Below are 18,866 nucleotides of genomic sequence, written 5' to 3' on the forward strand. Positions count from 1 at the left end.
CACTACACCACATTTAGGTCTAGCTTAACTAATTGTATCTCCACACTATACCACATTTAGGTCTAGCTTAACTAGTTTTATCTCCACACTACACCACATTTAGGTCTAGCTTAACTAGTTTTATCTCCACACTACACCACATTTAGGTCTAGCTTAACTAGTTGTATCTCGGCATTCAAGTAGTGAAAAAAATGTGTCATTTGCAATAAAGTTTTAGAGTGTAAAGTAAGAATAAAACATGCAATAATAAGGTAGTACAAGATGACATAGATGGACAATAATAAGGTAGTACAGGATGACATAGATGGACAATAATAAGGTAGTACAAGATGACATAGATGGACAATAATAAGGTAGTACAAGATGACATAGATGGACAATAATAAGGTAGTACAAGATGACATAGATGGACAATAATAAGGTAGTACAAGATGACATAGATGGGCAATAATAAGGTAGTACAAGATGACATAGATGGACAATAATAAGGTAGTACAAGATGACATATATGGACAATAATAAGGTAGTAATAGATGACATAGATGGACAATAATAAGGTAGTACAATATGACATAGATGGACAATAATAAGGTAGTACAAGATGACATATATGGACAATAATAAGGTAGTAATAGATGACATAGATGGACAATAATAAGGTAGTACAAGATGACATAGATGGACAATAATAAGGTAGTACAAGATGACATAGATGGACAATAATAAGGTAGTACAAGATGACATAGATGGCCAATAATAAGGTAGTACAAGATGACATAGATGGACAATAATAAGGTAGTATAAGATGACATAGATGGACAATAATAAGGTAGTACAAGATGACATAGATGGACAATAATAGGGTAGTACAAGATGACATAGATGGACAATAATAAGGTAGTACAAGGTGACATAGATGGACAATAATAGGGTAGTACAAGATGAAATAGATGGACAATAATAAGGTAGAGATGGATGTTAACAGTCCAACAGAGACAGGTGTTGGCAGATACCACACAGCCAACATTTCTTGTAACATGCAGGTACAGTTAAGATACAGATGCTTGCAGATACCAGACAGCCAACATTTCTTGTAACATGCAGGTACAGTTAAGATACAGGGCGTCCTGTTAACATGGCTCTCAAAGATGATTTAGTCTCTTACAAGAAAACTACACAAATCTATGTCACACAGTCCAACACTCATCAAAGTTCCAGACATAGACCTAATTTCGATCATGAGGTAATCTTAATTCATTTTCAGATTGTTCTAAATAAATTTGATGAAACTGCATTTGATTCAATACTAAAAAATATTTTATTTAATTTAGTGCAAAGGAAAATGTAATGCATAACGTAATGAGAATTACCCCAATTGATAATGAACTAATGAAAAACAGCGTTGTAAATAGGTCTACATATTAAACTATTATTGTAAACACAGACATGCCTTTCGGGTGATCCGTTGCGTAGCGCAACATAGATCTATAAAACATCAACAAACGAGTTACAAAATAAGACTGAATGAAACAAAGGCTCGTTGAGACTAAAAAAAATAATATTAGCTACACTATCTACACACAACACAGTCTATTCTAAACACAAAACACACAAGCTAGTAAAACTATGATACAGCGGCTAAAAACTAGAATAGATAGACCTAACCTATACTAACCTTGGAGATCTTGACGAAACTGTGGACATCACACACGTTTTCATACACATTATATATCCTTTCATAAACTGGTACAAACCGGAATATTACAACTCACAGCACGAGAACTGAACAAGGACGAGCGGGATAGGGTACCAAGTAACAACAACATTCACCCCCCCCCCATTTATCCCCCTTCACTCGTTCACTACTACCATAGTCTGAAGAAGTTAGCTATAATGCAATTAATTGTAACATAATTGTTTGGGTTTAGTTAACATTTTGGACTGAGTTCGTTGTCTGTGATTATCAAAGGTTTTAACTAACACCACAGTAAGCAATTTTCGTGGACTGTGTCCGTAATCTAGGATTATCAGAGTTTCTTCCAGACATCTCTTCGAGGGGGGGGGGGAGGGGGACGTATTTAAAGAACTCTGAGTTGGTTCCCCTCCCCCCACCTCACCACCTAAAACAGGACAGGCCTTGTGAGTGGAGCGAGATTAAAATCACACCTAGGTATAGGTAGGATAATTGACCTAGAGTGTCCGGACAGTAGTGAATGAAGTTGATCCCCCTAAAGAGGTGTGTGATCAATACAGTGATCTCACCCATACATTATCATAATGTTAAAAATTATCTTTAAAGAACGCAAAAAAAAACCAGTAGCTAATTAAAAAAATGAATGATCTGAAATGCAAGAACAATATTTTAGTTTTTTTTTTTTAAATACTTTTATTTGCAATTAAAACAAGTACATCAACATCAAATTTTTTAACATAATTTTGAACACCAAATGAAAACGAAAGGTTTTGCAAATGTACATAATGAATATTTACATGATGTCATGTATTTGATTATAAAAAAAATTTGCAAAGGATGACAGTAAAAGAGGTGAAGGTCAAATGAAAGTGTCAGAAGTCTGGGTGGGGAGAGGAAAGGAAATTTTTCAGAGAGGGTCAATGGGACAGTGAAGCATTTTCTATGTAGGAAAACAACTTAAGTTGACTAGTTGAAAGGGTGTTGTAGTGGTCGCATTGAGTTTTCAAAAGGTTGCAGTGTGAAAGATGAGGGGAAAGAGACAAGATTTAGAACTTTAAATACGTTCTGGATATTGATGTTGCGGTATTACTGATTTAAATGTTTAAAAGAATTGAATTAATAAAAATAAAAAAAATAAAAAAATCTACCCCCTCCTCTCTCCCCCTCTATCCACTTTACCCCCAGACATGATAACCCCACAATCACTTTAACTGTTCCAATATTTTAGTTATATGTATTCTATTATTTAGAATGTTCCACCTAAGTTTGCAAAGGGTAATTGTAATAACTTTATACAAACTCTGATTTAAAAAACTGTCATTATGCTGTAATATTTTAGCATTTATAGAGACAACATATATATATATATAAAAAATTCTGATTTTAGACAACATATTCTTGTAAATAAAGTAGCGTTTAGATATTTTATTACATACTAAAGTAATTATTGCTCTCTTGTGACATTTACTATTAAATTTGTAGATTTATAGATATTTATATTCAGAGATTGATTATTTCCCCTTGTTTGCTTGTCTTAATTAACATTCTAGGAATCATTATGTAACATTGGTTATTTTTAACAAGGATTACAAAACAGATGATGTTGCGTTCATTCTTTTTTGTTGTACTGTGTGTATAATTTGTTCATTTGTTTTGTTTAGAGTGATACATCATTTAGTCGGTCTGCATTGTGGGGTTATTCTTATTTCTTCAGAGTGCTACTTTCAATTTATTTTACATCATAGCGAGCAATGACGTACAGCTAGCATATATATATATATATATATATATATATATATATATATATATATATATATATATATATATATATATATATATATATATATATATATATATATATATATATATATATATATTATTTTTAAAAAAGTTTCTTTTGATGTTAAATTCAACATGCAGACGTCCATATGGACCCTTGAATGACCACTAAGACTATGAAATCTGCGACTGCTCTGTCCCTTGTGTTATTTATGGTTGTAGCGGGATTTCCCGCTTATTTCCTTTCAGTTTCACAAGTAGCCTGGAAGTTCTGGAGCGATTGTCGATTTGGAAATCCAAAACCAAATTTTAAATATTGTGATTACAGAATTTAATACACTTAACTTACTATTTGTGATTCTATATGTTTTTCTCCCTATACGTCTTTAGATTAGTTCCATATTTGGAGAAAATATTTTTATTTCTGAGAAGGTAAATTCTAAGGATCATTAAAATGAAAGGTTTAAGCCTGAAACAGCCTACGTTATTAAAGATAATTCAATTCAATGAAACCTAAAAGGGTTGTAGCTTGCGAAATTTGTAGAGCTGTATATATTTCATCTCGTCATTTTGTATCATTACATGTTTGACTAATTTTCATATAAAATTTCGTGTATTACTTGTTCAAAACCTATCAAACAATAAATACAATTAGTTAATGTCATTTGACTGGCACGATATCTTTGTCAGCTCTCTAACATAATTCATTTAATAATGTCCAATTGCATAACTGCTTAATAGTAAAACCTTCAAGAAATTCCAAGATTTAAAAAAATATTAATTTAATAAAAATAAGTTTTGTTTTCATAAGAAAATCAATAATGAATGCATATTAAAAGATGAGAAATAAATCTAAGAGAAATTTAATGTTAAGGGAGAAAAAAACTTTAAAACATGCAAACTTTCTTTTTGATTTTAGGCAAAATACTTCGCGGAAAACTCATCGCTTGAATTATAATACCGTGTGACAAAGATTTATACGTATTCCAAATAAAGACACATTTAGTAACTACAACAAACATTTATATTTTCTACTTTGTTGACCTAATTATCAACTTGTCGCTTATTCCCAAAGCTTAAGTTTCACATTCAACTTGTCGGTTATTCTCAAAACTTAAGTTTAATGAATATTTTCTGCTAAGAATCGGTGGGATTGTAGATAATTATTATCCGGGTTTTTTGTGTTAAATTTTAACGTCAATGAATATAGCCGTTAATAAAAAAAATGATTAGATAATTGTATAGCATATTATTTTTTAAAAAATATGGGCAGACCACAAGTTTGTTCCTTTTATGCAATTTTAATTCCGGAGAAAAAAAACAACAGAAAACAACGAGCTTTTGATATATTGGACAACATATTTCACATTGTTTACACCAAAAATTAAGAAGATATTGCATTTAATAAAACAACACGACCTAAACTTTAACCTTTTGCTTGTACATAAACTAAATTAAATTAGCCAGTAACACAAAACATAATGTTTAAAATACAAGGCTATAACGATCTCAATCGGCAATCATCAATATGCAACTACTTAAAGTAGAAATTAATTCATACACGCATGCAAACGTCATCTGTACAATGTAAAATGCAGTCTATTTTGCTCAGTAAATGTTGCATACGTTAGGAATAGCTGTTTTCTATTTAGGTGTATTTCAATATTTCAGTCTTAAAATCATTAAAATAGAATCAGCCAACTAGTTTAGATTCGTGCCAATTATGACTACAATAAGGGACATAAACAATAAAATATATTTCGATGTCTAAATATCTTGATAAGTTCCCTTGAGATTTTCTTTACATTTCAAGCTAAATATATTAAGGCATTGCCATTGTACATTACTAGTTAAGCCAACTCCAACAGATATTTAATTAATTACGCATGCATTATTAATATATCAGACTTCAAACGCCAATACTTTAATTAAATCCTCAAAAGTAGTCTTTTTATTTTAACCCAATAACAAAGAATCTCTTTCAAAATTGTATTTATAAATGCATTTATTACAAATACTTGTTTAGCATCTACGTACATTAGTTTCGATGACCCATAACGCCGGCTGCCGCCCGCAACCAATAAAGAAAAATTAAATATGTTTTATTAAAATTTGGCCTACAAATCCTAATTTTTAACTAAACAGGAAGCTGGATAGTTTCAGCATCCTTTTCCGGTTTACTAATTTGAATGGCGATTTTGAAATGTACAACGTAGTCTCTTTTCATCCCAAAATTTTAGACTCATCTGTCCCATTTTCAGTTGATTTAAAATTAAAAATAGTATAAAGACATGCCTAAAAATATCTAGGCATGTATTTAACGAATTATATATTGATATTCAACTGTCAAATTCGATGTATAGTTCTTCAGACAAAATTAAATAAAAATGACTACCCAAAATGACCTATTTCGGATTTTCTCTGACATTTTTAAATTGTTTTTAGCGCAATTTCCATTCTGGAGAATTGCGTTTATTAACGCGTCATTTCTGGATGGATGGATGGATGGATGAATGTATGGATGAATGTGTGTCCGGGCTTTAAGTCGTATCTCCTCCTCAACGAAGCAATATCGATGACTAGTTCCAAAAGCAATTATGTTAAGCAAGTTACAAGAATGAGCATAGGCTATAAAAATTCCGGGTTTCTTTCATGTATTTCCCGGAAAAGCCAAAAAACCTCGAAAAAAGCAGTTTTTGGCCCATATCTCGTCAACCAGACCACTTAGCGACTTGAAACATGTACCAATCGATTCCTGCCATAATTTAGAGCAATATTGCCGAAGAAAGTTTTCAAAAATATCCTCTCGTTTGGTCACAAATTTTAAAATTACAAAAACACCTACAAACCGATTGTTCTTCTAGCTTGAACGCATCCCAGCATTATACGTCAGAGCTATTTTTAGATAACATAAGGAAATTGCGCATAAATGTCACTAGACTTTTTTAATTAACTTGTTTATTGTTATATTGTACTTCTACCGAATATATTCTATTCTATTTAATGCTGTTGGAAAACCAGATTTAATTCCAACATTTAAAAGTAGTTTTTATCTTAATTATCAATTTGATTTAGACAAAAACGAATATTTTGTGAAAGGGTTCACTTGTTCATACAGAGTTATGCTCTTTACATTGGTACGTCTATGGTGGTGTTCGGTAGAATGAATGGGTTCACAACAATAAATCGAAAGATTTGGTGCGCAAAAGCAAACACAGAACAGAAACTCACTAGGCGCTGGTTTACACGAGCTTTGAACAGACCCAGCCTGCTAGGATACTGATATCCATGTGTAACCTTCAGCACCTAAATATGTTGCCCTTTTCGGCCGACTGCCTGAAGTTTTGTACCAGGGTGTGAAGGCTAATCATTTATTGTGTACATCGAGCATACAAGCAAGCAGTTTTATGGCTCCTACACATTTTTCAAGGATGATCAACATGTTAGCTATTGTGTGCTTGGGATTAATCTCAAAGGTTGAAGGTAAATCTGTCTAGAGAGTCAAGACACATAGACATCTAGAAGGCTAGAATCTAGCTCTAGATCTAGAATTTAGATATCTAAGTCTGTGTAGACATCCGGGTAATCTCACGATATAGCGTCGGAAATTATCTGATAATGTGTGTTGAGTTTCGGTAAAATTCGTTACTGTAAACCATAGTTTATTTAACCGTTGAAATAAAAATTAATGTTTTAACTTAATTTAAAGTTTAATTGACAGAGTATTAACACAATTACTACATCTAAATATTATTAATAAACTCGAGTGTAGTAATTGATGTTTTTAAAGAAACCTGGGAAAAAAAAAACTTGCAGAAGATTTGCGACAACTAGATTTAGATCTTGTAAAATAAGACGATTAGATTTACCTAAGTTAAAAGTAGTAAGAAGAACTAGAACAATGTTTAGTGCAGCAATAATTAGCACATACACTTAAAATAATTAGAAATACAAACTAATTAGCAAAACAGTATAGGACAAAATGCAACTAAAATCAGTCCAAGCACATTTTTAAACATTATGTATTTTAAATAATATGGCGGCAAATAAATGATGGTTTACAGTATTTCCTGTGGTTTCCGGAACGGCTCAGCAGACTACGCCATGGTTTTACTGGTTTTTGTTACTGCTGTAAAATTCTGGAATAATAACCAACGCTATATCGTGATTTTTCACTAGTTTTCTGTTACTAACAGATTAAGGAATTTTATACTCAGCCGGAGAGTTGGGCTATATTAGTGAAACATTTGTCTAAAAGTAAACATGGTGTAGACATCATAAGTTCACAAGCTCCACATTTTCCCCCACTGCAGCTCAAGGTTCTCAAATGGGAGTGGAATTTCTTGTACAGTTCCCATACATGCCTGAAGGCCAACCCATCACCATGATGAATAAATTCAATGTTTACGTCACGGATCCGATGTGGCGAAACCCGGTTTTTGAAAGAGTCGCTCTCGACCGTTTGCAGGTCACTACTTACGTGGTCCAGCGGAAATATTTGTAAGTTAGCTCTTTATATCGGAAGGTTCATGCGGAAATATTTGTAAGTCTTTTCGTTTTCTGTATATTGGAAGTTCCAGCGGAAATAGTATAGTTGTAAGTCTTTTCGTTTTCTGTAAGTTAGCGCTTCATATCGGTAGGTTCAGCGGATATATCTGCCGTCTCGACAATGGCTTCAAATATACACTATGACAATTTACGACGTCGGACTGTTAATATTTACGACATCGGTCTGTGAATGTTGATGACGTGAGACTGTGAATGTTGATGACGTGGGACTGTGAATGTTGATGACGTGAGACTGTGAATGTTGATGACGTGGGACTGTGAATGTTGATGACGTGAGACTGTGGATGTTGATGACGTGAGCAGTGAATGTCTGCTTTAAACCGCTCTCATTGTGTCCCAGAACATCAATCAGTGGCCCCATCACGTCTATTGTCGCCAAAGGAAAGTTCAACTTTGGGATGACGGTGTTTATGCCGGTGTCGTTCCACTCAACTGCCAGTTTCCTGGCCATACCAACTTCCGGTTGGGGCGCGGAGTACTATGTTCTGGTACCAAAGTAAGTCTTGTTTTGTTTCGTCACACAATAATTTGTTCTGGTACAAAAGTAAGTATTGTTTTGTTTCTTAATCCTTACCATATATGGACAAATCACGTGTGAACAAACCCCCACTCTTGAAAATCCACCTGTGGTCAGAGACTATCTTAGCACAAAAGAACTATGGCCAAGTCACGCTCTGGTCAAACCACCAATGATCAAAGCTACTATGGTCTAACCACCAATGATCAAAGCCTCTATGGTCTAACCACCAATGATCAAAGCCACTATGGTCTAACCACCAATGATCAAAGCTACTATGGTCTAACCACCAATGATCAAAGCCACTATGGTCTAACCACCAATGATCAAAGCCACTATGGTCTAACCACCAATGATCAAAGCCACTATGGTCTAACCACCAATGATCAAAGCCACTATGGTCTAACCACCAATGATCAAAGCCACTATGGTCTAACCACCAATGATCAAAGCCACTATGGTCTAACCACCAATGATCAAAGCCACTATGGTCTAACCACCAATGATCAAAGCCACTATGGTCTAACCACCAATGATCAAAGCCACTATGGTCTAACCACCAATGATCAAAGCCACTATGGTCTAACCACCAATGATCAAAGCCACTATGGTCAGAGAACATATGGATAAAGGTCGTAGTACAAAGAAAATGTTTTTGACTATTCTTTAAACAGTACTGTATTATAATATTGCTTTAAAAGTTAAATTTTATATCAATAAAAAGATCAGTTCAAAGTTTTGAATTGCCTTAAAAAAAAACCTAAATAATAAACACTTTTTTGACCTTGATACATCACCAGTTCATACCATGATATCGTCTCCCCTACTCTACGGACCCTAACCATACCCTAACATCCCCACTCTGTATTGCATACTCAAATGATTTACGAAAACGTTAACTGGTGTTCATTTCTAACAGGGTGGGGCATTTAATTGGGCACATTTTATTTATTTCCAATCTTAGATTAAAGTGGAAGCGTGACGTCATCAATAACTGGCAGACGTCTTTCTCCAGACTAGAAACCGGTACCCACTACATATCGTCAGCAAATAGAAGTAAGTCCTGACGCTTGGGTTAGTGTTAGAGTTAAGGTCTGACTCTTGGGTTAGTGTTAGAGTTAACATCTGACTCTTTAGTTAATGTTAGAGTTAAGGTCTGACTCTTGGGTTAGTGTTAGAGTTAAGGTCTGACTCTTGGGTTAGTGTTAGAGTTAAGGTCTGACTCTTTAGTTAGTGTTAGTATTAAGGTCTGACTCTTGGCTTAGTGTTAGAGTTAAGGTCTGACTCTTGGGTTAGTGTTAGAGTTAAGGTCTGACTCTTGGGTTAGTGTTAGAGTTAAGGTCTGACTCTTGGGTTAGTGTTAGAGTTAAGGTCTGACTCTTTAGTTAGTGTTAGTATTAAGGTCTGACTCTTGGGTTAGTGTTAGAGTTAAGGTCTGACTCTTGGGTTAGTGTTAGAGTTAAGGTCTGACTCTTTAGTTAGTGTTAGTATTAAGGTCTGACTCTTGGCTTAGTGTTAGAGTTAAGGTCTGACTCTTGGGTTAGTGTTAAAGTTAAAGTCTGACTCTTTAGTTAGTGTTAGAGTTAATGTCTAACTCTTTTTTAATTTTAGAGTTAAGGTCTGACTCTTGGGTTAGTGTTAGAGTTAGGGTCTGACTCTTTGGTTAGTGTTAGAGTTAAGGTCTGACTCTTAGGTTAGTGTAAGAGTTAAGGTCTGACTCTTTTATTAGAGTTAGAGTTAAGGTCTGACTCTTGGGTTAGTGTTAGAGTTAAGGTCTTACTCTTTAGTTAGTGTTAGAGTTAAGGTCTGACTCTTGGCTTAGTGTTAGAGTTAAGGTCTGACTCTTTAGTTAGTGTTAGAGTTAAGGTCTGACTCTTTGCTTAATGTTAGAGTTAAGGTCTGACTCTTTAGTTAGTGTTAGAGTTAAGGTCTGATTCTTGGGTTAGTGTAAGAGTTAAGGTCTGACTCTTTGATTAGTGTTAGAGTTAAGGTCTGACTCTTGGGTTAGTGTTAGAGTTAAGGTCTTACTCTTAGATTAGTGTTAGAGTTAAGGTCTGACTCTTGGGTTAATGTTAGAGTTAAGGTCTGACTCTTGGGTTAGTGTTATAGTTAAATGCTTACTCTTTGGATATTGTTAGAGTTAAATGCTGTCTTTTGTGTTAGTGTTAGAGTTATGGTCATGAAACGTCAAATATTAACTTTAATGGTGATGAAATGTTTAGTGGAGGGCAGGGAAGGGTCAGGGTTGTACTGAAAAAATATATTTTAAAAGAATTTTTTAACTTAAAGGGCCGTAACTCCATTGTCGGAATTTCTTGAATTGTGTCCCGTGGCTCTATTTTTCGCTCTGCAAGAATGATAGTAAACAATTTCAAAACATAGAATTAACTTAAACATATTAAATGGCTTTTAGTTTGTATGCTATTTGTATTTCATGCTTGTTGTTTGACTCAAATTGCTGTTTGTTTCAGATTTGCTGTTTTTTCAGACTTGCTGTTTGTATGTTTTAGACTTGCTGTTTGTATGTTTCATTCTTGATGTTTGTATGTTTCAGACTTGCTGTTTGTATGTTTCAGTCTTGCTGTTTGTTTGTTTCAGACTTAATGTTTGTATGTTTCAGACTTAATGTTTGTATGTTTCAGACTTAATGTTTGTATGTTTCAGACTTAATGTTTGTATGTTTCAGACTTAATGTTTGTATGTTTCAGTCTTGCTGTTTGTATGTTTCAGTCTTGCTGTTTGTATGTTTCAGTCTTGCTGTTTGTATGTTTCAGTCTTGCTGTTTGTATGTTTCAGTCTTGCTGTTTGTATGTTTCAGTCTTGCTGTTTGTATGTTTCAGTCTTGCTGTTTGTATGTTTCAGACTTAATGTTTGTATGTTTCAGTCTTGCTGTTTGTATGTTTCAGTCATGCTGTTTGTATGTTTCAGAATTGATGTCCGGTAGCTGCAAGACTGTTATTACCCGAGCCCCCAAGGGAGCGTACATGTTCGAGCTGGAGACGAACCAGATCAGTAGCCTGCAGACGAACCAGATCAGGAGCCTGGGGACGAACCAGATCAGTAGCCTGCAGACGAACCAGATCAGTAGCCTGCAGACGAACCAGATCAGTAGCCTGCAGACGAACCAGATCAGGAGCCTGGGGACGAACCAGATCAGTAGCCTGCAGACGAACCAGATCAGGAGCCTGGGGACGAACCAGATCAGTAGCCTGCAGACGAACCAGATCAGTAGCCTGCAGACGAACCAGATCAGTAGCCTGCAGACGAACCAGATCAGTAGCCTGCAGACGAACCAGATCAGGAGCCTGGGGACGAACCAGATCAGGAGCCTGGAGTACGAGATCCGCCCCCTGATTGAGGAGGACTTCACGTGGAAGGACACCTTGACCGAGTGCATACACCAGAACGCCCCGCTCGCCTTCAGCTTCAACCGACGACTGTGTGAGGCTACGCTTGTCAACGCTGGGGATGGGCCTGACGTTAAGGAGGAGATTGCTAATGGCCAGCTCTACCGTCAAGAAGATGCCCCCACCTTGTGTGAGTAGGATCACTCCCCACTCATATATATATATAAATATAAATATATATATATATATATATATATATATATATATATATATATATATATATATATATATATATATACATACGCATACGCATATATATATATATATATATATATATATATATATATATATATATATATATATATATATATATACATACGCATACATATATATATATATATTTTATATATATATATGTATATATATATATATAAATTTATATACATACATACGCATACACGTACAGGTACACATACGCATTAGCTAAGCATACTCATACCCTGCACACTTATACGCATACATACCCAAACTCATATAGATACAGACAGACCTACGTCTAAAAAAATTGTAAATTCAAATTTTTAGTTTTTTAAATAAATGAATCGACTTTTTATTGTTTGTTGCTTACAATTAATTGTTAACCTATGGTCTTACAGCTTGGTCATATGGCATATTGTTCGTTTTGTTCAGGCAAAACAGATTAGTACAGGTGGGTTTAAAGTTGGATAGATAGGTGGATGTTTGGATCATTTTCTTTGTTGAAGGGTGGATGTTTGGATGTCTTTGTTGATGGGTGGATGTTTGGGTCGTTGTGTTTGTTGATGGGTGGATGTTTGGGTCGTTGTGTTTGTTGATGGGTGGATGTTTGGGTCGTTGTGTTTGTTGATGGGTGGATGTTTGGGTCGGTGTGTTTGTTGATGGGTGGATGTTTGGGTCGGTGTCTTTGTTGATGGGTGGATGTTTGGGTCGGTGTCTTTGTTGATGGGTGGATGTTTGGGTCGTTGTCTTTGTTGATGGGTGGATGTTTGGGTCGTTGTCTTTGTTGATGGGTGGATGTTTGGGTCGGTGTCTTTGTTGATGGGTGGATGTTTGGGTCGTTGTGTTTGTTGATGGGTGGATGTTTGGGTCGTTGTGTTTGTTGATGGGTGGATGTTTGGGTGTCTTTGTTGGTGGGTGGATGTTTGGGTCGGTGTGTTTGTTGATGGGTGGATGTTTGGGTCGGTGTCTTTGTTGATGGGTGGATGTTTGGGTCGGTGTCTTTGTTGATGGGTGGATGTTTGGGTCGTTGTCTTTGTTGATGGGTGGATGTTTGGGTCGTTGTGTTTGTTGATGGGTGGATGTTTGGGTCGGTGTCTTTGTTGATGGGTGGATGTTTGGGTGTCTTTGTTGATGGGTGGATGTTTGGGTCGTTGTGTTTGTTGATGGGTGGATGTTTGGGTCGGTGTGTTTGTTGATGGGTGGATGTTTGGGTCGGTGTCTTTGTTGATGGGTGGATGTTTGGGTCGGTGTCTTTGTTGATGGGTGGATGTTTGGGTCGTTGTCTTTGTTGATGGGTGGATGTTTGGGTCGTTGTGTTTGTTGATGGGTGGATGTTTGGGTCGGTGTCTTTGTTGATGGGTGGATGTTTGGGTCGTTGTGTTTGTTGATGGATGGATGTTTGGGTCGTTGTGTTTGTTGATGGGTGAATGTTTGGGTCGTTGTGTTTGTTGATGGATGGATGTTTGGGTCGTTGTGTTTGTTGATGGGTGAATGTTTGGGTCGTTGTGTTTGTTGATGGATGGATGTTTGGGTCGTTGTGTTTGTTGATGGGTGGATGTTTGGGTCGTTGTGTTTGTTGATGGGTGGATGTTTGGGTCGGTGTCTTGGTAACGAATCTAATTGATAAGTTAGTAATACATAGCTGACAGGGTAATTGGTTGGGTGGTTGGGTTGGGTTGGGTTGGGATGGGTTTGGTTGGTTGGGTTGGTTGGTTGAGTGGGGTTGGTTGGGTCGGGTTGGTTTGGTTTGGTTTGGGTTGGGTTGGGTTCGTTTAGTGGGGTGGGGTGGTTGGTTGGGTTGGTTGGGTGGGGTAGGTTTGAGATAGGATGGGTTGGTTGAGTGGGGTTGGGTGGGGTGGTGTTGTGTCGGGTGGGTGGGTGGTTGGGTTGGGTCGGATTGGGTGAATGGGTGGTAGGCTGCTGGCTGATTGACTTATGTTTAACATTTTTATTATAGATCGTGATATTGCTTCATGCTACTGTGTCTAACGCCGTAGCTCAAGAAAAATCTTTTGACAGCGCACTTTCTCTAGCAGAATCAACAGTGTGTGTGAATACTCTCACAGTATTATATGCTGTCACAATAGTCACTCTCTTGATTTTTCTGTGTAAGTTATTTTATAATTACAAATTTAGTTTTTTTTATGACCCCAGCATATGAAGGGATTACGTGATCTGCCTTACTTTCCCTGAGTCCTCTGGTGATCCTCTGAGCGGATGAAATAGTTTATATGTTTCTTGTTACGTGTTCCTACATCTAATTTATTAAACGTATCATCCGAATTCTTTCGGGAAATGGTTTCTGGACTGATAACCTAAATGAAAACTATAAAAGACTACTAGAAACAAAACTCCTTATAAAAACTCGCTATCTAATGTCTAGGGTAAATGATAAATACAAAGAATCTAACAGAACTTTTAATCAGATCCACAACTTCTAAAAATTAACAAGTTTAAGTTAAGTAAAAAAAATACAATGCAGAAACTATTTAATTATGTAAAACCCAACTTACAATTTCAAGAAAAACATAATCACCTCTAACTACAATTAACACTTGATAACTAACACAACCTACACTATGAACACAAGATAAGATATACTAATGAACTTTAAGGTAACATGGATGTCATGGGTTCTCTCTCTCTCTCTCTCTCTCTCTCTCTCTCTCTCTCTCTCTCTCTCTCTCTCTCTCTCTCTCTCTCTCTGTGGGTGTCCTCTGCGCCCCTCGTGTTCTGAAATCTCCTTTTTATATTTCTATCACCAAAGGATTATGGGATATCGACACAGAGGTCAAGGACTATTAGGGTGATTCACTAGCACAGTTGTGGATACTCTCACATGAGCCTCGTGGAAAATTCCCTCGTTTAATAAAATATAGCTGTAGGCCATACAAGTACTAATAAATTAAAAAGACCTAAGTAGGTCACATTCTTGACCTCGGCATATTAAGGGAAGTTGTGGTCAGCACTTTGCTCAGTCGCCTTTACTTTCGTTGACGTGAATTATTACTTTCCCTAACCCGAGCTGGGTAGACTCGGGGACGTTCTACGGATCTGAGGCGGGATTTGAACTCTAGACGTGATTGATTACTTTCCCTAACCCAAGTTAAATATACATCAGAGCTGGGTAGACTCGGGGACGTTCTACTGTCTTGAGCCCGGATTTGAACTCAAAGCTTTCTACCGCTAGGTTTACAACGCCACTCAGCATATTTCAATAGTTCAGCTAAGAAAGAGAGAGAGGGGGGGGGGGGGGGAGGGAGAAAGAGTAGGAGGAGAGAGAGAGAGAAGTTCGCTGCAGGGCTTTTATATATTAGTATTATTTTTGTCAAACCTTTTTTACAGTGGTCATTATATCGCTGCACTTTTACAATAAAGCGAAATTGATGGAAATACAAAAGAAACACTTCGAAGAAAAAAACAAAGAGCAAGCAATTGAAATAGCGGCAAATAAAATCCTGTTTTATCTGGAATGGAAGAAAAGGTAATTTTTATTTGTTTTAAGTAGGTATCAACTTTGGTGTCTAACGGCTGTGTCCTTAAATTAAAAGAAATCTTTGTATAAAATGGCTTCTGCTATTTAAATTTAACAATGTCAATAAGTAGTAATAATCGTGTGGTACGTTTTTTCCAATTCCTTTGTTTACGTTAGCTTTTGTTTTTCAGCCTGGTTCCAGCTCCTAATGGTTAGTGGCGGCTGAATTGAATGTAGCGGCTTAAGTCAAAGGCGTGTGACGCTCACACCAGCAAGTTTTCTGGCCAAGTCTCTCAACGTCTTTACTAATTTACTAATTTTTTTTTTTGGCAGCCCACATGCTGTTTTTTGTTTTAACTCCACGATAATTTTTTTAAAATTCCTTAAATTTTTTTTGTTGGTTGCTATAAATTAAAAATGAATAATTTGTGTTTAAAAATTGTTAAAATCAGTAATGAGACTTTTAACAAAATAGGTATCAAATGTCTCAAAAATGAAATATTTTAATTTTTTGTTTAAAAAGAATTCCTGACATGACATTAAGTTTCAGTGTTTTAAAGTTTCAGTTGGGAATTGAATATTAGGGTAGGATTCACTTTAAAAAATGGTAGCCCTTAAAATGTCTGTTTTTTGTGATTTAATATAATTTGCCAAGTTTGTTCAACGATTTATACGCGTTGAAGTTATTTTTTAAAAAATATAGCATGAAATTCCCTGGAATAGAAAGGAATTCCTTGGAATAGCAGGGAATTTTCTGGTCACTTGCCGGTGCATCTTTGTTTATAACCGCGCGCCCGACACCCAGTGTCCTGTGGCGGCTCTTTGGTCCTTTTGGAATTGTCCAGAGTCTCAACGTCATTAGGGATTTTACCACCCAGAAGTGTAAAGGATTTGGTTCCGTCACGATGACCAACTATGAAGATACAATTTTGCAAAATCGAAAACTGTAACAGCAATCTATTTACGATAAGCCATGCTCTAATGATTAATTGCTCAGGACAAGAAATGTATCCAAGTTAGATCGATTAGACAATGTGATATAAAAATTAACTTAACTGAATGTCTAATTATTCATGTATTATTTAATATTACCTACAAAAATAAGGGATCCTGCTATTATCCAGCACTATTATCAAAGCATTTTTGTGTTCATTTTGAAGATTTTAGCCATCAACTCTATTGTATTAACTATTTTAAAGTACTGAAAAAAATTGCATGGGAAAAAAATGGCATGAAAAACAAATTTATAAGTTGGAACATTGTAATAGTAGTCTTGCAGTTCAGATATTTAACTTTTTTTAATTAGCTACTGTTTTCTTTGTTCTTTAAAGATTGTTTTTTAAGATAAAGCTAAAGTATAAGTTCAATCACCCTATTGCTCACGGACCTCTTTACTAGTAATTAAAAAATAATATTCACAAATGTTCACAGTGTTTGTTAAATAAACAACTATTGTTATTCTTTATTTGAAGTTTGATTATTCATTTTTTAGTTGCAGTTCTACTCTTATCCACAGTGTTTTTATATTGTTTTATCAACCCGGGGTATTTAAGTATATGTTCTCACATATGTAATGCTGATCATCTTGACTCCTACATATGTCATGCTGATCATCTTGACTCCTACATATGTAATGCTGATCATCTTGACTCCTACATATGTAATGCTGATCACCTTGACTCCTACAAATGTAATGCTGATCATCTTGACTCCTACATATGTCATGCTGATTATCTTGACTCCTACAAATGTAATGCTGATCACCTTGACACCTACTTATGTAATGCTGATTATCTTGACTCGTACTAACGTTCTTGAAGCTGTGTGAGAATGTGTTTATTGTTCTGTACACTTAATCATCTTTTTCGCACCCCATGACACCTCAAGTAAAGATAAGACTTGTGAATTAAGATTGATCTGTTGGTGGTTGACGGTTCATATACAGCAGGAATAAAAGAAACATTAGTTGTATGGGCGCCTCGCATATGCCTGGTTCTGAATTGGCGCCGATAAGTAACCCAAGAAATAGGCTGTAGATCTACTTGCGGTGTGTTATTGATAAAGTGACATTAGTGTACATAACATAAGAGTTTTTACTTCGTAGCTCAAGTTATGTACTTGCTGTTGCTTTTTACTTTCTCGTATACTGAGTATAGAGAAAGTATTGTAATCGTGCAAAGAAAAAGAATCAAACAGATGTACTGACATACGAACTAGCACATCCCCGGCATTTAGTTAACCATAAACTTCATAAAGGAATTACTTCTTTAATTTTATAGTTGGCAAGGTTGTTTTTTCCTTTCTATATGAGATGTATTTTCAAGTAGATATAAATTATTTATATATAAAACTTTTTATACGTCGCATTATTTGTGTTGATGTTATGTTTGAAATACATCTCGTAAGGCCTAGCACAGATCTTTAAGTCCACTAACATAACTGTCAGTGACTTGGTTTAGTACATGTTTATTTCTATTAATGGCGACCAACCTTCCCTCGTAGACTCTAAGAGGTCAGAGTTCGAGTGTGTAATGTGTATCTTGTGTGTTCAGTGTCCTAAGAAATATTTTTACTTTTTTTGTATGTACGAAGTATAGAGAAAGTCTTGTAATCGTGCGAAAAAAAAATGCAAATCTCGACGTTTTACACCTCTTTGAGTCTGAAAAACATAGTTTTGCAATCTTGTCCGAATGTCTGTGTGTGTATCTGTGTATGTGTGTGTATTAGAGTCTGTATATCCCGAGTTGCCTTCCCCCGTAGCGTTATATAAGAATGTTCGAGAAAGTTTAGGGGAGATCATTCCCGGTTTATTTTGTTTAATTGTTGCGGAACGTATTTCAAAATTCATGTAATTAATTATTATTCTCCGAAAAAGGCGCAATTTTCAGTATAATGATCGCAGGGGAGCTACAAAAAAAAACAAGAACAGCCACAGTTATGTCCCATGAGTTGTTGTGCACCGAGGTGCTAATGTAACAGATAAAAAGCGGAATTTCCAGTTTTTTACTTCCAGTTTCAAAGGCAGCCAATTAGTTGTTGAATAGTTTAAGAAAGTTTTTCCTACACGTCAAACACTTAACAGAAATTACGATTAAAGTAAGTGTAAACACATAGTGTACAGAACATCAATGTATCTTCATTTAGCAATGTATATAAGATAAAAAGATCACATGTGAATTATGTTGTGTATTATACGTGTCGTGTAGACACTTACAAATTGTAAGTATT

The 18,866-nt window shown here is 35.7% G+C and overlaps 2 protein-coding genes across 2 annotated transcripts in view; one reads left to right on the plus strand and one right to left on the minus strand.

The window, feature by feature from the left end:
- The window catches only part of LOC131947365 (uncharacterized), a 253,332-nt gene that overhangs the window by 190,991 nt on the left and 43,475 nt on the right, over positions 1-18,866 (minus strand). The gene's annotated exons all lie outside the window — the stretch shown is intronic.
- LOC131947443 (uncharacterized) lies at positions 1,136-16,982 on the plus strand. The gene is made up of 11 exons (XM_059308655.1): positions 1,136-1,243; positions 2,944-2,968; positions 6,776-6,955; positions 7,786-7,972; positions 8,382-8,537; positions 9,523-9,614; positions 11,487-12,095; positions 12,562-12,614; positions 14,121-14,271; positions 15,509-15,647; positions 15,830-16,982. The coding sequence occupies exons 1-11, from the start codon at positions 1,136-1,138 to the stop codon at positions 15,852-15,854; spliced, it is 1,725 nt and encodes a 574-aa protein (XP_059164638.1). The 3' UTR covers positions 15,855-16,982.

This window comes from Physella acuta, unplaced genomic scaffold, assembly GCF_028476545.2.
Source record: "Physella acuta isolate Inbredline_101_S28 unplaced genomic scaffold, ASM2847654v3 ptg000592l, whole genome shotgun sequence".
Classification (NCBI taxonomy): Eukaryota; Metazoa; Mollusca; class Gastropoda; family Physidae; genus Physella; species Physella acuta.